At 35.6% G+C, this 24,657-nt stretch overlaps 1 protein-coding gene across 1 annotated transcript in view; it reads left to right on the forward strand.

Annotated features, from left to right (window-relative positions):
* The first annotated feature begins 6,533 nt into the window (after positions 1-6,533).
* COLEC12 (collectin subfamily member 12) overlaps positions 6,534-24,657 on the forward strand; it is a 220,153-nt gene continuing 202,029 nt past the window's right edge. Inside the window, exon 1 of the mRNA XM_074276198.1 lies at positions 6,534-6,902. Coding sequence (XP_074132299.1) covers positions 6,896-6,902 — 7 coding nt within the window. The 5' untranslated portion in view covers positions 6,534-6,895. The remainder of the gene's footprint in view (positions 6,903-24,657) is intronic.

Consider the following 24,657-nt stretch of genomic DNA (forward strand, 5'->3'; position numbering starts at 1 on the left):
ATGTTGGTATGCTTGAAGAGGACCAAAATGACATCACTGTCAGAGTCAAGGTATAATGTTTTCAACTTTGACTGGATCAGATCAGTACTCAATTACAAATATCTATCACAAGTTGGGCACAATAATCCATATGAACATTTGGAGTGGAGATGTGGTTCAATTGGTGCATCTCAAATTTCTTTTGAGCTACTGCAATTCTGCTTTGCTCATAAACCATAATGTTTCTTTGAGGAGGGCATATCTTGGCAGTTGGTCCTGTGCCAGTGTCTCCCATGTCTCACATTCAATTCCAAAGTTCTTCATTTATACCTTGAGAGTTTCCCTGCATTGCTTCTTCGGACCACTTTGTGAGCACCTACCTATGTGAATTCTCCATAAAATAGTCTTTTAGGCAAACATATGCTAGTCATGAGTTGCTATTCAGCTCAAGAAATGACCTCAAGGTATGTGACTTATCCAGTCAGGTGATCTTCAAGATCTTGCAATTCAAATTAATAAGATTCAGTTTCCTGGCAGGCGTGTGGTATACTGTCCAGATTTCACAGACATTCAGTAAAGAGGTCTGCATAATGGCTCTGTAGACTTTCAGCTTGATAGTCAGTCTACCTCTTTTTTTCCCCACATTTTCCTTCAGAGTCTCCCAAACACTAGCTAGCTTGCTAGCTCTGGTAATGCTGCCATATATTGCCAAGGTAAGTGAATACATCAGCAGCATTCAGAATTTGTCTGTTATAAATGGTTCCATATATGGATTGAGTTTTTCTGGTTGGTGGAGAACTTCTGTTTTCTTGGTTTTAATTGCTAGGCCAAAATTAGCACAAGTGGCAGAAAATTGATAGATACTCTCTTGCATCTCAACATCAGAAATTTAATTGAATGCATAATCATCTGAAAACAAAAAGACACATACCACTTCTTCCTCCACTTTGGTCTTGGCTTCCTTTTCAAGTTATAAAATTTACCCTCAGTGTGGTAGTTGACTTTGATGCCATTTTCATTTTTTGTTGAAATTGCTGAAAACAGTGTGCTAAAAGGCATAGGAGCAAACATACAGAACTATTTCACTATGTTGGTGATTGAGAAAACATACATGTTCATTATCCAGAACCTGTCCAAAACCCTCATTATGATTTAGTCCAGTCCCTCATTATAAATTCATTTTCTCATTAACTGTTATAATTAACAAGAGTTTATTACTATCTTCAGAAACATATTTTCTTTCATAGATGTGTAAACTGTGAATTCACTGCTGTAAGAGGTCTTTGGTCTAAGAGAGACAGTCAAATAACCATGCTTTTATTCATTAAAATGTTGGTTTTAGTAATAAAATGATTAAATTACCCAGAAACTACGTCTTTCAAACTTTTTAAACATTACACTTGCCTTTTGCCATAGGACTTTAAGATAGGGAAAAAAAGATAAAAATGGTGTGGATGATATTTTTTAACGGGCATAAATTGTATTTAAATGAGTTAGAGGCATATGAAATTGTGGTCCTCACTCTCTCTTCCAGAATTGTCGGATAAAAGTCTGAATAGAGGGTGATGGCCAGGGATACCATGGCATCTAACCAGACTTTAAGTATTCCACAGCATCTGCCTCTGCCACCTCTGTGGCACATGGAGCAAATTGTTCTTATTCACTTATTCCACTGGAGAAATTTTCACATGCTTAGGATAGACACTGCCCTAAATCACAATTAAGTTAACCTTAACCTGGTTTAGCCCATCTGCCAAAATGGCTTATCAGGGTGTGACCTGTTACAGTTTCTTGGAGCCACAGGTGAAAGTTGGGTAACTCAGGAAGATTCCAAAGATGGAAAGTAGCCCTCATATCAGAGGTATCAGTTTTTTATAAATATTCATACACTTTGATTTTCTACATACATCTTAAACTCAATATGACCAAAACTGATTTTATTACTTTTATTACTATTAACTAATTTTATTCAATCTCCTCTTCCAATTTTCCTAATACTCTCAAGGGCACCCAAGCTCACAAGTCAGAGACAAGTATTTCCTCTGTCATTGCTATCATCCTAATGTAGGCCTTTGTCACCTCAGGCCTCAACTATTTCAGTACTCTTCTTCAAGTGTTTCTCTACTCCAATGCATCTTCTTCTACTTATTTATCAAAGTTATCTTCCTAAAGCATAGATTTATTCAATAAACTTCAATGGCTTCCTCTTGACTCCAAAATCAAAACTATCCAGGCAGGAGGAATAGCCAATGAGAATTCATTGAGTAGGAAGATGGAACATAGTATAAGGAATAGCAAATAGTCCAAAATCATTGGTTCATAGATTATGTGGAAAGGAATAAAGTATGAGAAGATTGGAGAGGAAGGAAAGGCCTGGTTATGAATGGCTTTAAGAGCCAGATAGAGAATTTTACATAATTATTTACATATTGTGTCCCTCATTAGACTGTGACCTCCTTGAAGGCAGACATTATCTTTTACCTTTCTTTATGTCCTCAGCACTCAGCATAGTGCTTGGCGCATAGTAGGTGTTTAACAAAAACATCAGTACTTTCTCAGAAAATTATAGTGGTAGAAAACTACCTAGAGCTCTTAGCAGATTTATCTATGGTCATATAGCTAGTATGTCACAGAATTCAGAATTTGACCCTGAATCTTCCTAGCTCAGAAGACAACTAGCTCTCCATTCATTAGTCCACAGCATCCTTCCCCCGCCTCCTCACCACTGCAACATTTCAAACACTTGATAATTGAGTCTCTCCTTAAATCCCTCTAACCTTGTATTATGTGATTTTAAAAGAGGGAAACATCACTTCCATCTGAACATATTTATATGGCTTTTGGGGAGTTTAAAGAGTGTATTTTCCACTGTAAGGACATCACAGAGAAGGTACATTTGAGGTAGGCTTTGAATGTGGCTTTGGAGAAAGGCATTCTAGAAATAGACAAAAGAAATAGCAAAAAGTCAGAAAGGTGGTAAGCTGGGGTAGTTATTCAAATAGTAGAAAGTAATATGTTTTAGCTGTAGTGTAGCAGAGTGGATAAAGAACTTGTCTTTTAATAGAAGTTAAGTAACTTGCCCAGGGTCATATATCTAGTAATTATCTAAGACTGGATTTGAACTCAGGTCCTCCTGACTCCAAGGCCAGTGCCTACACACTATGCTATCTCAGTGCTCCTGAGATATCATTTTGAAATCTCTAATACTAGGATTTTCTTTCTCAAATTTTGATCTGATTTTTCTTGTGCATCAAGATAATTATATAAATATGTATGCCTATATTGAATTTACATATATTTTACCATGTTTAACATATTTTTGATTACTTGCTATCTAGGGGAGGGAGTGAAAGGGAGGAGAAATTGGAACACAAGGTTTTTCAAGGGTCAGTGGTGAAAAATTACCAATGCATATATTTTGGAAAAAAAAAACTTCAATAAAAAAAAATTTCAGCTCTAAAACATATCATAAACTAGTAAGTTGGCATTGAATTGTAGTAGATCTTAAATGTTAAACTGATGAATTTATGATTTAATTGGTATGCAGTAAGGGACCATTTGAAGGCTACTGAGCAGCAGAAAAATGATGAAATTTGACCTATGCATTAGGAAGTGGCAATGATATATATATATGTGTGTATATATATATATATATATATATATATATGTGTGTGTGTGTGTATATATATATACACATACACACATACATATATATACATGGAGAGAGATACACACATACATGTGTCTATTTATGAATGTGTGTGTGTGTGTATATATATATATATATATATATATATATATAGTAGAGAGAGAATTGTTAGAAGTGGAACACTGAAAATTTGGGGCTAGCTTTAAGAGTATTATAATAGTTCTGGGGAGAAGTATTGAGAGTCAGACACTGAGAGTAAAAGGGGAGATGAATGTAAAAGAGATTGCAGAGATAGGTGTTTGCATAAAGGTAGAATGAAAAGAAAGGTACAGATATATGGATACTTAAAATAGCTGACACTGAAATTCATTATGTGCTATTCACAAAACAACCCCAAAAAGTAGGTAATACATTATGATTCCCATTTTTTAAATGAGAATTCTGAGGTTCAAAGAATGAATGACTTAGCCAAAACTACACCACTAATATTTGCCAAAACAGGTTCTCAAACCCTAGCTTTATAAGGATTTTAGGTCCAGTATTATTTTCACTATTCCAGACATTAGGCCAACAAACAAAAAAGAAGATAATGTATTCTAGTGCAGCTAGATGGCTTAATGGATAGAATGCCAGGCCTGGATCAGGAAGACTCATCTTCCTAAGTTCAAATCTCCCATTAGACACTAACTAGCTATGGGCAAATCACTTGCTTTTGCCCCAGTTTCCTCATCTGTAAAAATAAGCTGGAAAATGAAATGGCAATCCAATTCAATAATTTCTCCAAGAAAATCCCAAGACTGAAATATAACTGAACAATAATAGCAAAGGTACTATACTTCTATCTTCTTCCTTGCTGGTATGAAGTCTGGTTTTGTCTTATATTGTCTTTTTTATTTGTTTGTTTTTTGTTTTTTTTCCCCCAGATTCTTTCCCCTGGATCAGAGATCAGCCTTATATTTCCTGATCACTATTTATTGCTATAAGACACATTTTTCTGCTTTAAAAAAGAAGAATGTAATATATTGCCTCTTTATACTTATTTCTTAGAAAGTATTAAAAATTATAAACTTAATAACCAGCTGAATTGAATGAAAACTATCAAATGAGCAAAATAAGGAATAACATCACAAATAAAACCATAAATAATTTTTAAAGTTTAGTGAAACAGAAGACTATATATCACACATAAACATTAACAACATAAATAATACAATTTGTTCTTTGTCCCTGTCCAATGTTTTTTCTGCTTGGGAATTCTTATTGAATTTTTTAGTCACATTATATTTTTCAAGTTATTATATGAATAAATAGAAAAGCAACTATTTCATGTATAGGTTCCAAAGTTCTTGGTGTCCTAGTACATTAATATTTTGGTAGTATTTCATATTTCTTTAATAAAATACTCATCCAAAATATGGCACTTGTTGGACCTCTATTTATTCATTCATTCATTTATTTATTTATAAAACAGGCTGGCAAAAGGGTCTGCTTCTAGTGGTTTCTGGGAACACATGCAAATACATAGGCTTCCTTAAGTAATTGAGAATGGATGTAAAAATAAATAAATAAATAAAGCATGATGTTGTGGAAAAATTCCTGGGGCAAAATCACAAAAACTGGATTCCATTTCTAGTTCTGCCACTTACTAACCACGAAACTTTAATCATTTATCCACTCTGTGCCTCAGTTTCCCCATTCCCCCCAGTAAAATTAGAGACAGCATACTTATTAGCTAGAAGGCTTTTCCCCCGTTTAGGAAGACCTATTCAAATCCCTTTTCTGACACATAGTCTGTGTGATCCTGGGCACTTTATTTAACTTTTCAGCACTCACAGACAATTTCATAAAATTGCAAGTTGCAGAGATGCTATTAAAAGAACAATAATGGTTGAGAATTTTCTAATAAGTTGTTCCCTACACTAATGAGATCACAAGTTTAAAAAATGGTGGTCAGGGGAAAGGGTTTCCCTATCTGCTAAGTTTATTTCAACCTTCTCTGTGTCTCAGCTTTCTTAACTTTAAATGGGAATTCTGAGGATCAAAGGGAAGAACACATGTAAAGCATTTTATAAACCAGAGGGATGGATCTGTCATTTCATGGGCATAATGATAATGTCTGAATTAGTTATCTCCTTTTTGCAAAGGAACAGATCAAGTCCAATATCCAAGAAATAAATGTGTGTTCCTGATTATTTCAGGGATAGTAGGTAAAAAGGTAATTAAAAAAAAATTTTTTTTCAACTCTCTTTTTTCTCAATGTATTGAGAGGTTCTTGTTTGGTAGTGAAAGTGCTATGAGAAACAATTCAGTGCTTAAATATGTTCTTGATACTACTTATCCAGATATTTCATTATGAGAATTTCAGCCGCTCCCTGACTTCTCAATTCCATGCAGTTTTTGCCCGTGTCCTTCCCAGATTTGTGCTAAAAGGATGCGCAGATCCCCCTCAACATCTTTGAAGCTTCCTTTTTCCATTTTCATATTTAACTATAGCACTCAGGTTGAGTATCACTTATGCAGAGATACTCTGTATGTGCTTTTTTTGTTATAAGGTATTTTTTTCACAATGTATTAGTGTAAAGTGAACTTTTGATCGTCACTATGCTTGAGCGGCAAAGTTAAGGCTCAAGAACAAGCAATAAATTTGTTGGACCATATCCAGTTTATCTTAAACTTCTAGTCCGTGATCTTCCCAGGCTCTCTGACGGTCTTTGGTGGCAGCCTAATTTTGGAAAGTTAATTAGGGAGGAACACGAGCCCGTAAAGACGGGTTGTCACGCAGAGGGAGACGTTAAGAGATAGGTAAACAAACGCTAAAGAGAGAAAGTAGAGAAGAGGATCAAGTTTGTGGGGGGAAAAAAAAAAAGAGCTCTGCAGCTACTACCCCCAGGTTTCTCGCCTCCCTCTCCCCGGCTCTGAGGATTGGATGAAAAGGGGAGGGGATGCTCTTGTGAGTTGCGCCTCCTTTCGTCGGGTCGGGTGAGTGAGTGGTGTGTGATCTCCAAGTTTTCAGACTGGAAAGAGCCAGGGACGCAGAGCCCGAGCTCAGAGGACTGGCTGACTAGTCGAGAGGAGGACCGGCAACAGGCACGTTTACCAGTCAGCAGTAACAGTCACTTTGGGAAATAATTGTAGCAGCAGCAGCAGCAGCAGCAGCACCGTCCCGCCGGTACTTGAACATGGAAGTACAATAAGAAAAAGGACTCCAGCAAACTTCAGTCAAAGCGGCGTTTCGAGTCTCTCAGGAGGCTCCTCTTTTCTGTCAACATGAAAGGTCAGGCAAGGAGCGGGGTGGGCACGGGGGCTGTTGAGGGGTGAGGAGTTTGGGAAGGCTCCATCTCTTAGAGCTTCTTAGCTTCCTTCAGACTAAGGGGGGCATCTGTCAGTATCTGGCGGTCCAGCGTTGGGCAGGGGCGAGAGAGAGATACCTGCTTCAGACTCCTTCTGCTGGAGAACTTAGGAAGCAAGGGAGGGACAGAGGGAGGGAGCGGGCTCGGTAGCTATCTCGCATGAACTTCTTGTCCCACTCCTTTGGGGCACCCACGCAAATCGCGTGCGTGGGTGTGCGAGTTCATGTGTACCTCCAAAGAGGAGTACGCACCATGAAGACTGGATGTGAATCCTTGGAAGTATTTCTCCCCCAGCCTCCCCCTTGTCTCTCTGAAGGAGTTTGAAACCCTAAGTAGTTGTTTACGGATTCCAGTTTCCAACTTTTTAATTGAAAAAATATGGTGAGGAGAGAGGAGTAGTAATAATTCTTCCCAGTCGGTTTTTTTTTTTTTTCCTTTAACTTTCTCAAGCATTTCCCAGCTTCTTTCCTATATTTTCGTTTTTCTTCTTTTGGGCAATTTACCAGCCGGGGAGGTTGGTATGTTGCAGTGTGAGTGTGTGTTTGCTCCATGATTTTGTGATGTTCTTGGTGAGCCTTCTAAACATCTGGCAATGATTAGGTGCCAGTGGAGGTTTTTAGCTGGCTTGGGAAATGTATTTGGCATCTTTCTTCATAAGATCCACTGACTGGAAAAATAGCTGTTCTTGGTTTTGAGTCTCTTAAAGTTGAAGCTTAAGTTTACTTGTGTGTTTAAGTTTATTTGATGCACACATGTGGTTTAGTTGTGACACATTTACTTTAAGACTCCACTGGAGTGGGTCTCCAGAAGTTTTGTTTACGGAAGTATCAGATAATATCTTACCTTAAAAAAACTGAGTAACAAGAAGGGTTTTGCAAGGCATCCTTCTGTTTAGGGGAAATTTGGGGTTTTGTCAGCAGGATCGTGATTTATATCTCAGATAAATAATTACAGCGTGGGCATCAAAGGAAATTGTTTAGAGGTTAGCATGCAATTGTATATACATGAGATTCAAGTTTCCTTTTTTGTTTTGTTTAAGACAACACATTTCAATAAACATGCAAGCAGGCACCAGTTCAGAGCTCAAATTAGGTAGCTGGATGCTTAAAAATGCCATCAGGATACAGTTACATTGAGTTTCCAGAACTCAAAAGACTAGTGATGTGATCACTTATTCGTTTGCCAGAGTTGCTGTCTAAAGGGTGGAGCTTGGTAAGCCCACACACACTTTTAAGGAAACTTTTGGCACCATGAAGACTCACTCTTCTAAAAAGCAGCCATACCATATTGTTAAGTGACAATTTTACATGAATTATTCTACTTTCCCTTGTTATTTTAGTCCCCATCTTCCTTAGATTTCCTATAGAGACTTACCATAAGCCAGGTAAAGAAAACTCTAAAAAGGGAACTTTTTTTCTATTGAGTATAGTAGCTCCAGGGTTATGTTTTCTCATGTTGGTAATAGGCCTAGTATCATTTAATCAGTTACCAAAAGGGGGAGTGTTCAGATTGCTAAATGTTCCTTTTGTTATCCATTCATGTCCACTTGGAACAGAATTCACTCTTTCCAGTACTTATCACCAAAGACAGCAAGCATGTTTATCACCATGGCTTTCAGACTTTGCAGCCTGAGGACCACTTTGGCAGGGCAAATCACCAGCTCCCATGTATCCCAGGTCCTCCTATTTTTTTCTGAAATATTACAAAGAAAAAGCAGGGCTTTTTACAGGATATAGAATAACCATTACATTTTAAATGGATTTGTCGGTGTTCTTTGTAGTTGTGATTCTACTCTTGTTTTAAAAATGTATTTTCTCACTCTCTTAAAAAAAACTCAACTAAATAATTATTTTAAGAAGATGTGCACTGAAATTGGACTAGCCTACAGAGAATCATAAGAATATTTACCCACTGTGCAGTCACAGCCAGTTTCCTTTGTGGTAAAATTCGAGGGATGTCTAAAGCCTTCTTTTCCAAAAACATCTCTCCCACTTGACTGCCTAATGGTAGGACCTGAAATTATTCATACTTTGTGTAAGACCTTAGGTTAAAGGCCTCTGTTAAATTGTAAATATTATCTGGGGAATTAACTCTTTTGACCATTAACATATCAGCTTGAATTAATTTATTGGAATTGTCTTAGCAGAGAGAAGAGGACATAAGTCAAACACACTAGAAATACAAAATGGGAACTAGAAACTGAAAAGTCCAGAGCGTGGGACACTCATAGGAGGCACTACCAGGGGTTGCCTATTTGGAAAAGGACCAAGTGTTCTAGCAGACTGCAAACATAATATGAATAAGCAATGAAATAGTGAAGCTGAAAGAGCTAATTCAGTTTTGGACTGGGTTAATAAACACAGAATGTTCAAAGCCAGAGGAGAAATGCTCTGCTAATATTCTTTCCTGGTCAGATCACATATAAAATATTGTTCAAGGTGCCACATTTTAGGAGAGACATTGATAAGATGAAATTTTTCCAGGGGAGTGTGGCAAGGATGATGAGAGGACTGAAAACCAAGGGGAAACATGAAATCCAGTTGAAAGAACTAGGGATATTTAGCCTGGAGAAAAGAACTGAAAGGGAGCTGGGGGGAGGGGGGAGGGAGATGATAGATGTCTTTAAAGGTGTTAAATGTCATTGAGAAGGATTAGATTTTTTTTTTTTTCTGTTTGATCCCATAGAGCAGAACTAGGAGCAAACACTTCATAACAATTTTCGTGATTCATTCATTTCAGATGTATCTCTCTTTGTCACCCCATTTTGGGGGTTTCTTGGTGAAGATACTGGAGTGGTTTGTCATTTCCTTCTCCAGCTCACTTTATAGGATAAGAAAATGGAGGCAAACAGGATTAAGTAATTTGCCCAAGATCACATAACCAGTAAGCATTTGAGTCTAGAATTGAACTCAAAAAGATGAATCTTTAAAAAAAAGGTTTTTTGCTTTTTTTTTTTTTTTTTTTTTTTAATTTTGAGTTCCAAATTCCATTTCTCCATACCTCCCTCTTTCTCCTCCTCTCCCCAAGATAGTAAGCAATCAGATAAAGGTCGTAAATGTGCTATCATGTAACAAAAAACTCCTAACTAGAGCAGTCAAAAAATTGAATGAACTGGTTTAGGGAATAGTGAGCTACCCATCATTGGATTAAGATTAGACAGAGGCTTGATGATCATTTGCAAGGAGTATCAAAGGCATTAATCATGATTTGGTAGACATTAGTCTCTAAGATCCTTCCCAAATCAAGGATTCCATGATTCTATACCAGCTAGTATAACCTTGAAGATTCAGGGGTAAGTTGAAGAACCCTTAGATTTGATGGGGAAAGTAGCTGATAGAAATGGAATATAAAAATAAGAATGCAACGATGTTGAAGGCAAACTTAGCCTATTTACAATTTTGTCTAAGTTTTATCCTTTGTGCATCATTTGAGAACCAAAAAAGCTCATGTGAGCTTAGGTTCCATTAAGAGAGGCATAAGGTCAGGATGGGGGTTGCCAGATTTGCTAACAGAGTAATTCCAAAATGGAACAAGCTTCAATGGGAGGTAGCAATTTCCCCTTCATTGAAGTTCTTGAGGCAAAGGCTAGATGGCCAAATGCCAAATGCCAGTATGCTCTAGAGGGCATTCTCTCTCTTTTTTTCAAGGTATGAATTGGATGGTTTCTGAGGTCCCTTTTAAATATGAAACTCTGGTCTTATGTAAAATATTGGTATTGAATTAGAGACTCAGATGTAAGACTGACTACTTATCAATTTGTCATTAACTCTCTGTAAAATATAGAATTCTTCCTCCTTCCTTTGAATTCAGTGCTTGTTTCATTGTCTTCTTCTTTTCTCAATCTCTTACCCTAATATAAGGGGACTTCATCTTCATATGGGTGCTCCCTCAAAAAACCTTAACTTCCCTGTTATTCAATCTACTGAATTTCTTTAACTTACTTTTACTTTTCATCTCAGCTATAGACAGAGATATGTGTAAGCAAGAAAACCTTGTTTGCCACAGTCACAAATGTCTTACTTCCTTGTCCATGCTGTCAAATTTTTTTTTATCTGATCAATCTTTTATCAGTATGTCTTTTCTTATGTAATCCCTAACTCCAATCTTTATTCTTACCATGACATCTATTAAACCTCCCCCAAGGGGTTGCTGGAGCCAAATTGAACTAACTGGCTCCAGAGAACCAATTATTAAATTTTCAGCATAAGTATTTATATTCAGAAATTGTTAAATTATATAAATCAAGATTTGATTCATTATTTTGTTGGTTTTAAGAAAATGATGTAGACAAATGTTGATCATTAAATGTAAATAAAATAAAATTAAATGTAAATATACTCAGTATATTTTAAGGGAGCCTATTTTTAAAGAGAACGAGTTTTTAAACATTTACCTCCATACCCTCTGATCCACCACTTCTGTTATTTTTCAAAACCTTCCTCTCACATTAACCTCTCCTTCCTTCTCTTGGTGAACCAACTTAACTCCCTTTGGTGAATCAATTCAACTCTGTACTATTCTTCACTCTTGAATCCTTCCTTCCTTGTCACCAGTCAGATCTTTTAAACTCCAATCCTATATTACTCACATCATGTATTACCTTCACTGCTATTCTTGTGCTACTTGAGTAGAGTTAAAGGCAATCATGAAACTGCTCAATGGATCTATTATGAATTTATGTTATCTAATCTCAACTTGGTCTAAACCAGCAAGGAAAACATTCTATTCCTCCCTAATTGATTTGTTATTCTCACTCTCCCCAGGGGTTGTTTCAAATCTTCTGATCCCTCTTCAAATAATTCATTTTCTCTTCCTCCATTTTCTCACCTAAAATTTTCCCTTTATACTTCACTGAAAAATTCAAGGTCATTTAGACAAACTCTACTTTTTCCCTTCCTCATCTGATCTCATTCAAATATGCCCCTACTATATCTTCTCAGATGATATAGCCTTCTCCTTGCCGGGACCAGACTCTATACATATAGGTGGTGAAATTGGGTTCTCATAGTAGGGATAGTTGGGACCGAACTCAAAACCTCTTACTTTGAATACTTACTATTTTCCAGGTAGTTTGTCTTTATGTAAAAGAGGGATAATGATCCATGTCATTGACTTAATTTATCCTGATTTTTCAAAATGTTCTTTATGACATCTTTATTGAAAAAAAAATTTTTTTCTTAACTCTCTGATAGGTCCAAAAATTGGGCTGTTTGATGAAACTGAGGCATAATCAGCTCTCCATTATCTTTATAAATGGAGAGAAGGCCTACAAAAATGTTAAGTAATTTTAAATCAGTCAATTAACAAACAGTTATTAGGTGTCTATTATGTACTGGACTTTTTGTTGAATATTGGGAATACAATTTCAAAATTTCACATATAAATTTAGCCTTAAGTTGCATCATGATAATTTTTTGTTAAAACAGATTTATCTTCCTAATTGTTTTCCTGTAAATAAATCATTAAAGAATTCTTTTGTGTATCTTGAGTAAATACCCCCCAAAAATGGTTGAGTTACAGAGGAGAGAATTGGGAATTCAAAATCTCCTATTAATATTCTCCAGGTCAATAATCTACTTGAAAGTTCCTCTAAGCTAAAGACAATAACAATAGCTAGCAATTAGCAATACTGCCAATGCAGTTATTGAAATTTTTTTGTCTTTTAATGACTAACTCATGACTCAGGAATCCAGAATTTCGTGAATATGTATCATTTCCAGAATCATGGAAACCAATATGAATCCTGTAAAACAGTCTTAAATTAAAGTGTTAAGGTAAAGCATGCTTTAACCACACATAAAATCAAGACGCCCCTCTAGAATTATACTGCCAAAGAAAATTTAGCTCCTATGTTCTTCTACTGCCTTTTTAAGGTACATATTTGGTTTTCTAGTTCTGATGTTTAAATCTGGTTGTCATATTTAAGATAACTAATATTTTTCAATGAAGGATATTTGCACACTCCTATGAGTAACATCAACACCAGTCTACTGAGTTCAGCAAACAACTGTCTCAGTTTCTATTTCCTCTATCCCTGGAATAACTAGTAGCAAAATAATTACATCGTTATAAATTTGCAAAAAGCAAATGACATATTCTGTTGCTGGGATTCTGGGATTCTTTTAAATTGATTAACACATGAAGTGTTTCATATATTGATAGCCAGGTACATTCCCCCAGTATGGAACCATGTTTGTAAATCTTGGTAAGATTTTCTGATAACTATTCACAGCCCTTACTAAAGGATCTCTGATTCTTCTAGAGTAAGGTATGCAATTCCTAAATTACATTCTCCAGTTCTGACTTTGGGGATGTTTGTGAGTTACGATGCAGCATTTGTTGCCTAAGAAACAGCTGAAAACAACTGCCACACATTACAACATCCATATAGAACCACTGGACTAATTTAACACAGGGGAGGAAAGACATTGCTATTAAAACATGGTGTTCAGCCACATATTTTTGTGCTTTTGCATATAAACATGTTTGAAATGCTGTTTGGTAATAAAGAGTTTTAACATGCATCAGTAAGTGGTGTGCTTCCCCATCTTTTCTTCCCCTTTGTCTATCTCCCCTGCAATTCTGGATTCATCATTCTTTGCTCTTCCAGGGCTTGTCTAAGATGTTTGGACTATTTTTAAAAAGCACATGCAAAGGCTATTTCTCTACAATTCTTAGGGAATGATGTTAGATAAGAGTAAAACTATTTAAAAAAAAAAAAAGGCTTTTCCTTCACTGTGGAGGGAAAGATTAAGAAGTGGAGGCAGTGCATCGAGCTCTTATTTTGATAAGCAAACTTTTGCAGATGAGGAAACAAGTCCAGAAGAAGTAAGTGGGATTTGTTCAAAATATTTGCTTGGCAAAACCAAGACTCCAAGCCAGACCTTTAGATTCCAAACCCAGTCGTTTTCCTTCGACACTGCTCTGGGTAAAGACATTAATCCTTTTGTCATTAGAAATTACTCCCTTAGGCAGAATTTAGGCCTGAATCAAGTACAATTCATTTTATAGGAGGTTGTTTACTGATGAACGAATAAACGTGGATAGTTCACTGCTAGCCATTACCACTGAAAACAATTTGAGCATAAGCAGTGCTGACAGTTTTGCCTTGAAAAACTTAAATATTGTCAGCAGCAGAATTTCTAAACATAAATCATAACATATGGTGGGTAATCAGTAAGAAACATAAATTGGTGATGCTGAAGGTCAGTAATATATCTTTTATATCTTTATGTATGTGTAATATTGTATGTACATCTATATTCATATATACACAATCTCTAGAAAGAACATTTTATTCTGTATTCTTGTTAGCAGACTTCTAACTACACAAACCATCTAAAACTGGTGGGAAGTAAAAATGTAATTTTAAGTAACTATATGATTTTCATTTAATTAAATGGAATGTGAACTGCCAAAACTAGTGTGTGCTTTGAAAATGTCCTGTAGATTATTTAAGGGGAATAAAACTTGATATTTATAAAGGCATAGCAACGAATGCCAACACAACTAGAAATTAATATTATAGAATTAAACCACCAGTGAATTCATATGAATACCCAACAACTAATGTAGATATTTAGATGTATCATGAAAATTAAATCAATATTTTTTTTGGTATTTGTAATTGGTAAAGGACATGAAAATCCAATCATCTTGATGAGAATTAGATAAGAAGTATCTAAATGAAATTAGGTTTAATTGAGGTCTAGTGGCAGGTTTGGGGTACAGGGAGTCAAATAGAGCTCCCCTGCAACCCCTTTAGATTCGGCGCAAAGATACAGAGTTAAATGAGGTCTAGTAGCTGCACAAGAGTCCTCTGAAAAGGAATTTACAGACCTGAAAGCCTAGATTGATAAAAAGAGATTTATTGTGGGGTTTGGAAGTAAAGTTTAGTTAGTAAAGTTGAGGGTAGAGATAAGAGGGCACTGGAGCTACAGGTCAGGTGGGAGAAACCCTTGACATGACCGGGGTAAGGATTCCATGTTTGGGACTTCTGCATAGTGTACTCCAGTTTTGCCCCTTTTATACTAGGGGGGCTTTTGGTAATCTGAAGGGGCTTGTGGATGGAGTCCCAGGTTGGCCTCTGGCTTGAGCTTCAGCCAGAGCTAGAATTTGAATAGAATTCAATGGGTTTTTAGATAAGGAGGAAGCTATTTGTGGTTGGGGTGGGGGTTGGGAAACCTGAGCAGATCATTAGAATGGGGGCTGGGACAGCCCAAGTTGGCTCCAATCCAATGGGGGCTGGGAGAGCCCGATATCTCCCATTGCAATTCATGGGGGTTGGGAATCAGAAAGGAATCTTAACCCACATCAATTTGACTCAAACTTCAAAACATCAAAAGTCTATTTTACTGAGTTTTTAAATGTACACTATTACCCTGTGTCAAGGAGGTGATACTAGGTCAAAGAGATCAATAATTTGAAATTCAAAGTAAATCACTGGTTTACCTCCCATGAAAATTTGTGGAAATTTCTTCACTTTTCTGGCCCTGGGTTGTTGTTTTACAACATAGGAATCTTACAAAGACAATTTTTAAAGAAAATGATGATCCATTATATCCCTAGTGTCTTGTACATAATAGATGTTTAATAATACTAGTTAATGATTGATTGAATGAATGAATCAATGAATAGGAAGGAGCTTGTCTGCAACAGAATATAAGAGGAAAGCAGTCTGGAAAGTTAGATCAGAACTAGATTGTAAAATGTCTAATTGTAAAATTTTGACTTAATTCTGTAATCAGTGAGGAAGCAATAAACTTTTATGTGCAGGGGATAAGTAATAAAGTGTGATATTTTTCTATTTAATATTCAAATATTCAAATCTATATACTCTTTTTACTAGTCATTTTGCATTCTTTATAAAACACAGTGCCATTTTATTTCTAAAGTTAGATCCTATGTTTGCAGTATTCTTTTCCTTAGCATAACTAGATTTGAGCTATTTATCTTTTTTTTCCCTGTTCTGGAACATTTTCCATGTTTTCATTATAATTATAATGATAGTCATTATCATTTGTTATATTTTCTTTATACCTAATAACAATAGCATTATTATTACTTATATTTCCTTTATCATAATTTTAATTTCTGATTGAATTCAAATAAAATGCTGGATCCTGTCATATAAGACAAGAAATAACAGCCTCCTATTGGACAGAGTAGCAAAAACTAATGAAGTTAGTGGCAGTCAAAGAGATGTTAAAATCCCCTTGTGGTCGGTGCACAGGTTCTCCATGAAAGAATTCATGAAACCCGAAATATTAATTGGCAAAAATGAAAGTTTATTATTGGACAGGAAGCCAGTTTTGCTAAAAGACTGACTTATATAGTGTCAAAGTCCTATTAGGGAAATGGAGTATGCTTTTTCAGTGGACAGGGTCCTAGCAAGCAGCTTGGGACCTTCTGCAAGGAGTGAGTTTAGAAACTGCCCTTTATATGGGGTCTTGAGATTTCAGGTTGAAAAGGAAACCAAGTTCCCAGTGGTCTCTGGCCCAGATCTCCTATTGGAATTAACAACACTTCAAAGGGGTGCTTTTTGACCAAGATTTCTAATTGAACCAAAGGGTCTGGCATCCCCAAAAGATAACTTATCTGGGGGGAGACTCTGAAAGGGATCACAGATCAAAAGGGAACACAGTTTCAGAGTGATAATCTTAAAGGGAACACAGTTTTAGAGTGATAATTTTGAAGGGAACAGTTTCAGTAAAGGCACTAGTTTCCCTCCCCTTTCAAAATCATTTTCCTAAGGTTTGTGCATTTGATATATGGAAAATCAGCTTGGTGGCATGGGTACAGTGCTAGACTAGGAATTTAGAAGACATGAATTCAAATTCCCCCACTGATACTTATAACCTTTTAATCAAGGGTAAGTCTTGTAAGTTCTCAAAGTCTGTTACTTTATCTATAAGATGAGGGTAATAGTGATTATAGCACCTACATTGTGGGGTTGTTTTGGGTACTGAGTTGCCAATAAATTATGTAATGAATTTGCAAAATTTAAAGCACTATATGAATGTCAGATATTACCAATTTTTCCAGCATCTCGAGGATTTGTAATTTCATCATTATGGATATTCCTGCTGATGTTGATTATATCTGCTTTAGATCTTAGATTATTTTAAAACTTTTGTGTGGTCACTTTTTATTATTCAAATTACATGAATCTAATAGGACAAATATGATTAAGTTAAAAAGAATCTAAAATATCTAATTTTAACCTTTAGCACCAAACCAAGCTCTCTTTAAAACGAACCATTTGAATGTGGGAGGTGATGATTGTTGTCATTGTCTTAGTCCTTCTTTCTTTAAGAGGACCCAAATGACATCACTATGTGGGAGGTAGGAACAAAGAGATTTAACATAGAATTCACTTGAATTTGGTTCCATAAGTCCAGTTTGGACTCTTCATTTGCACTTAATTGGAGGGATATAGCTCTTGGCTTTTAGCAGAATTGTTTAGATAATCCAAAAATAAGATTAAGTGATTTTAAAAGAAAGCACATTTATCAGTTTTCCACCATAGAATGTATTGCTAACTACATAGCATCTGTGTCACAGAGATACATCATTGTTTCAGATTCTTCTGGTCAAAGTCTTATTGCATTGTGGAACTTTGGTAGGCTTTGCAATGAGAGTTTCAGAAAGCTAAAAATGAAAATGAGAGTCATCTTCCATTTAATTTGCTAAGTTGCCTATCAAAAGATATCTTTCCTGGCACACAAAATTTATTTCTTTATTCTTTAATTTTCTGGGCCAGAAATCAGAGGCAGTTGACTTAGTATAGGTCATTATTCCTCTAAACTAGCTTAATGGAAAAAAAATGCCTGAGATTTTCCTAAACTTTGTTCAAGCATGAAAGAATAAACAAGAGCTTCTTTTTTGCTTTATCTCTATTCATCCTTAAAACAAGCATTGGAGCTTTTTACTTTTATAATAATTATCTACTATACCAGTATATGTCATTTTAGGTCTTAATTTTGAAGATTGAATTTGATTGAAAAATATGAAATCCAGAAAGTGACTGAAAGTAATTGAAGTTCACCTCTTATAATGCTAGTGAGCAATTCATGAATAATTAAACATCTACACAATCCATCTACTGTTTGAGAGAAGAACCTGAGGCTATGGAGGAAAAAGGCAATATAGTTAACCCTTTAAAAATCATAAATGTCAGTTATTAATGATACCTCATTAAATTAATTTCATATGTTTGCAGTATCCTTTAAAGAAACCAGCAGGAAAGGCATATAGAAAAGAAGAAAGTAACATTAAAAAATGCTTAAAAATAAGTTTTAGAAATAAGTTTAAAAAGTTTAGAAAGAACAAATATTCCCAAACATAAACTTAAAATATATGAAATACACTTTAAAGAATCACTTTTCTTCGTTTTTTACATCAATTATTAAGTACCTACCAAGGTCTTCCATTGCATTCAGAAACATCTAATCATCCTTATCTATATCTTGCCACTGGACCCAGATGTCTCTGAAGGGGAAAGTGAGGCAGGTGATCTTGAACAACCCTCCCTCACTTATATCCAATTTACTTACATGTCATGGCATCACCTCCCTGATGTCATCGTCCTCTTCGAAAAGGATGGACAACAACTATGTATCAGGCACTGTGCTAAACACTGCTGATACAAAGACAAAAATAAATAAGCTCTTATTGTTGAGAAGTTGACATTCTATGGAAAAACATAAAAAGTAGTAAATGAAAACAAACCTTCATTATCAAATATCTTACATGAATCATCTGGCAGTGGGATCCTTGGAATGCTTGTGCAGGAATATATTTTCCATGGTATGCCTCTGTTGTGACTAGGTGTCTGAATTCCTCATTAGTGTTACTGGGTTAATCATAGGGCACGAATTCCCATAAATAAGGAACTTGAGTCCAACTGAATAGTGAGCCAAATGTAAAATGTACTTTAAGGTGTGACTGACGTTCCAGTATTCATTCTTGATTGAACTATAAAGGAAACAAAACGAAACTAAGAATTTAGCGAATCAGATCAAACTGAAACAAAAGTATATAATTAAAACAACAACAATTGTTTTTTTGTGACAGCAAATACCCCTGGCATCGCTGCTGCTTCCATCAGGCTGGAGGTTCTCTGTGGTTCTGAATTAGCAGCAAAGTTTACATCTAAAATCCTTCCTTTCTGTCATAACAGCTATATATTTTCAGACCAGCCATAGAGTCAAAGATATGAAGAACCTTAGAGAGAGATCTTCTGGCTCAATTTTTTAGCCCATTCAGTAATCTTTCATAAAAAGGCAGCATGGTATGGACATCTGGAAGGGGAAGAGGAGAAAGAAGGAAAAAAAGAAGAGGGAAGAAAGTTATAATTTTATTATATATTCAAGAAGAATAGTAATTTGTATATAATATATTTGTAGTTCATATTTTTATGTGAAATATATTTTTATAATTCTACCATGTTATAGAAATTCTTGTTTTATTTCATTATTTAAAATAAATTTTAAAAAATTTAAAGATAAAGTGGCAGTATGGCATGGGGGAAAGATTGCTGGTTTTGGAATTAGAGACACTGGGTTCCAATCCTACTTCTATAACTGATAAATTCAGTAAGTCATTCAGTCCTTTCTGAGTTTGATATATTTACCTTTGAAATGAGGTAATTTGATTAGATGGTCTCTAAGTTCCAGTCCTAGAGCTGTGCTTATATGTAATAACTCATATTTTCATTGTATCTTTGAGGTTTGCAGATTACTTTTTTCATAATAACCTTGTGAGATAGGTATTTTTGATTGTTGTTGAGTCATTTTAATTGGGTTCTACTCTTTGGGACCCCATTTTGGGTTTGGTTGGGTTTTGTTTTGGGTTTTTTTGGTTTTTTTGGCAAAGAAACTGGAGTGGTTTGCCATTTCCTTCTCTAGCTCATTTTACAGATAAGAAAACTAAGGAAATAAGAGTTAAGTGACTTGCCCAGAATCATCCATCTAACTAATAAGTCTGAACATAGGTTTGAACTCAGGTCCTTTCTTCTCCAGGCCCAGTGCTCTACCTACTGTGTCAGTTAATATCTCCTCATGTTAAATTAATCAAATGCAGCTTTGACAAAGGGTTATTTACAAAAAGTTATAGCATAGCCTGAAATGCAAAATATTTCCCAAACAAGCATACTCTCTCCATTCTGCACCTCACTTCTTGAGTAAAGTGGACTCAAAAATTAAGTTAGTAAATACAAAGATACTTCCCAGCATCAAATCCCAGGTGCAACACAAACTATGGATGAATTGCTCCCTTGTAGGGCATGACTATCAAGTTCACTTCTTGACTCACAAGTTACCTCTCATGATTGCACTGTATTTCTGTATTTCTGGTGACTCCTCTGGCTTTGAAAGTCCTCACCAAGTCCCTGTAACAAGAGAAAAGATATAAAAAGGAGGTGACACAGGCTAGCCAGGAAGCCATTTGCTCTAGGCTGGCCTAGTAGTAGTAGTGGCAGGGGGAGCAAGAGAAAACCTTCCTTCCCTTCTTAAACCTTCTTGAGCTAAGAGAGTCTTCTTCATACCTTGTAGCTGGAAAGAAGGAAGAAGGAAAATTTGGTCCCTTAGTGCTTTTTTTGTGTTCACACTCAGTTCTGACTTAGCAGGCAATTAAAAGGCTTTCTATCTTCACACAGTAAATTGACAGTCATCACAGAATGACTGAACATGCTTAGAAATGCAAGGCAGGACACTCCATTCTGCTTTTCTTGAAGCAGAATCCCCAGGCACAGCTGTGGATGGTTAACAGGAAGAGCAGACTACACATGTTTGAAAGACTGGACCCTCATGGCCCAATCCCCTACTACATGCATAGTACTGTCCTGATTCTTCTTGCTTTATATTAATCCATTTAAGTCTTCCCATGCTTGTCCGAAACATATGTCATGGTGCAGAATATGCTATTTAACACAGCTTGCTTAGTCATCCTCCAATTAATAATTTAATTCCTAATAATTAAAAAATATAATGGTTGCTTGTGAGGTAGTAAGTTCCCTTTTATTCAAAGTGTTCAAGCAGAAGCTAAATAACTACTGGCCAGGGATGTTGTGAAGAGATTCATGGAAGATATGGAAAGAGGATGAATGATCCCCAAGGATCCTTCTGTTTAAACCCTAGGAATCTATGATGGATTATTAGTTATTAATTATTATTATTATTAGTCTATGATGGATCATTTATTTTATTCTGACAGAACTAGGGAGATGATAATTTTTATTTTCCTCAATATCTACTTTGAGGTTTTAATATCTAATAGACATAAACAAAAGTTCTTTGTCAGATTTTCAATAATTTTAAGTGTTCCTGAGACTAAAACATTTGGACATAGCTATTTTAAAGACTCTTTAATCTCATTGGCATTCATAGCTATCTTAAAGAATCTTTAATCTCATTGGTATTGGTTCTTATCCTGTATAAGTTTTGTCCATGTCCCATCTCTCATGTCCAAATATCATGTCCAAATCTCCACAGGAGATTTAGCCAATATTTTGCCCTTCCTTTTATTGTTTTAGTATCTTGAGGAGTACCAATGCACCATTTGGACTCTCATGCTTTGCAACAATTAGTTTTTTAAAAGTAACATAGGTTGCTTGTGAAATACTGAGCTCCCTTTCATTAAAGTGTCCAAGTAGAGGTTTAAAGGCTATTGGCAAGGAATATTATAAAGAGGTTCATGAAACAAAGAGAAATTGCTATCTCTTATTCACGTCATGTAATTGGAGCTTCTAAAGTCATGCATACTACATCTCATATGCAGGTCTCCTTCAGTAATATATCACACTCTGCTTATAGTCATCACAAGACAAGCCAGTAAACATTTATTAAAAACCTACTATGTTATAGGCAGTGTGCTAAGCCTTGAAAATACAAAGAAAAACAAAAATAGTCCCTGTGCTCAAAGATCTCATTCACAGTCTAGTGGGGAGACAATGTGCAAACAAATCTGTAAGACAAATGCACCTTAAATTGGAAGTAATTCAGATAGGGAGCAAGGGGTCACTAGCATTAAGAGAAATACAAGTGCTTCTGGGGCTTTTTGTGATTATAATTTTTTCAAGAACATGGCATTCCATGATTTGCATCCCTTTGGCATCATAGAAAAAATATCATTGTTGAAATAGCTTCCGTGATAGCAAGCCATAGTTTTGGGGTTCATTAACAACATTAAGCCAAGAAAAGAATCAAAGTACATAAGACATATGTCTGATAATAAAGCAGAGAAGCTGCATTTAAATATTTGAAATTAAGAAACAGGGAAAGGGGAGAAGATTGGAAGTACCAGAGATGTTCCTGAATTTCATAGATTGTTTCCAAAAAAAATCATCCCCCCTTGTTTGAATTTTTTCCTAGAATCTAGAAGACTCTGGATTCTACAAACATAGTAAAAATAAGCTGTACTTAAACTTGTATTACTATTACTAAGACTGGAGGGATAAATCAGCAGTAGAATTCTGTTCAACATACCATATCACATGATCTCAAGCCAGCTTGACTCTATGCCAGTTACCAAGGGGAGTTAGAGGGGAAAAAAATCACATTTCAAAACAGTCCAGCAAAATACAACATACCTCATAAGTATTAAAACTTTAGAATGCATCTGCCAAAGCCAAAAACTATGTTCTCCTTGATAGAGATCTTAAATTAAAAAAAAAAAAAAACTTTTATTGTTATTTAATTTGTTAAGGTCGCATCTTCCCTGTAGACAAGTTGCTGTCAAAGACAGGAATTAAGTTAGAGCAACTTCAGTCCCTGGATTTTGAATCTCAACCAAATCCTTATTTGTTTAGGAATCTAGTACTTGGTTTTACTTTGAATGTGTCAAAAATAGTACTGGAAAAGTGGCAGGCTGCTGGGGAGACCTAAGAAGGGTATCAAATTAGATGCTACTCTCTTAGGAAAAAGATTGTTTGAGTTTGAGAAGCCTGAAGGAAGATTTTGAAAGTATTCTGGCACTTTCACTGTTGTGTCATGACACCCACAAAGATATTTAGGGATGCACTTGGCTTGTTTCTTCATGTCTTGAGAAAAATATTAAGAGATACTGTAAGGTTCTATGTATTGAATCAAACATCATCAAACCCAATTGAGTCTTGAAAAGCCATTGTATGTCTGCCTTAGCTGAAAATATTTTTTATGAAAAAAAATTATTTTAACTACTTATCTTGAACCTGTACACAACTAGACTGACCCACTCACGTTCATAACCTTGTTGAGTTAATCCATATTCCCAAAATCTATTCCATGACCTCTGTGGCTCCCTATGTCTACTGAGCCCTTATTTGGAGGATCTATTTGTAAAGGAGCTATAGGAAACCAGTCTTGATGATTTTTGAGTATGAGTACCTTGACAAGGGCAGCAGACATAGGAGCTAGGACATTATCATACCTTTAAATATGGTGTAACATTACTGAGCTTATATCCCAAAAAGATCTTAAAGAAGGGAAAGGAACCTGCAAGTGTTTGTGCAAAATGTTTGTGGCAGCCCCTTTTGTAGTGGCTAGAAACTGGAAACTGAATGAATGCCTATCAATTAGAGAATGGCTATATGAATGTTATGGAATATTATTGTTATTTAATAAATGACCAACAGGATGATTTTAGAGAGACCTGGAGAGACTTACATGAATTGAAGTTGAGTTTAATGAGCAGAATCAGGAGATCATTATACACAGCAACAAGAAGACTATACAAAGATCAATTCAACAATGAGATGATTCAAACCAGTTCCAATTGTTCAGTAATGAAGAGAGTCATCTACACCAAGAGAGAGAACTATGGGAAATGGGTGCAGACTACAACATAGCATTTTTACTCTTTCTGTTATTGTTTGCTTGCATTTTTGTTTTACTTCTCAGATTTTTTCCTTTCTATCTAGATCCAATTTTTCTTGTGCAGCAAGATAACTATATAAATATGTATACATATATTGGATTTAACATATACTTTAACATATTTAACATGTATTGGATTACTAGCCATCTAGAGGAGGGGGTGAGGAGAAGGAGGGGAAATTTGGAACAGAAGGTTTTGCAAAGGGTCAATGTTGAAAAATTACCCATGCATATATCTTGTAAATAAAAAGCTATAATAAAAAATATGATATAACAGACATGAGTCTAAGTGACTTGGTCATCTGTCCCATCAATAGACAAGGTTTTTCACTTAATTGTAGAGCAACCTAAGCCACTCATTAATTGAATTGACAAGAAGTGTTAGTTAAAAGGGATAAAACACTAATCATTTCTTTTTGTCAACAAATTTTGACATACAATATATTACTGTGGATCCATGTGGCAGAAATACCAATTCACTTGTTTGATCAGGGCATCCTTACAGATACTCAATCTCCTTTACTTCCTCTCAGTGAGTAGGATTGGCACAATACAAGATTAAAGAAAAATACTCATTCTTAAGATGTTTTCTCATAATAAGTAAGTACTCCAAGTACACCATCTGACCCATCAGGGCATTTCAGACAAGTGATTGGGCCTTTGGGAGGAAGGGGTTATTATTTTCTGGATCAACTGGTCAGTCAATAAACATTTATTAATTTCCTACTAATTGTTGGGCATTGGATTAAGCTCTGGATCATTGAAGTGGTACATTTTTATATCAGTTAATCAAATAATTTATCTTCTAAACTCATTCTAAAATCAC

The sequence above is a fragment of the Sminthopsis crassicaudata genome, chromosome 1 (assembly GCF_048593235.1).
Source record: "Sminthopsis crassicaudata isolate SCR6 chromosome 1, ASM4859323v1, whole genome shotgun sequence".
In the NCBI taxonomy this organism is placed as follows: Eukaryota; Metazoa; Chordata; class Mammalia; order Dasyuromorphia; family Dasyuridae; genus Sminthopsis; species Sminthopsis crassicaudata.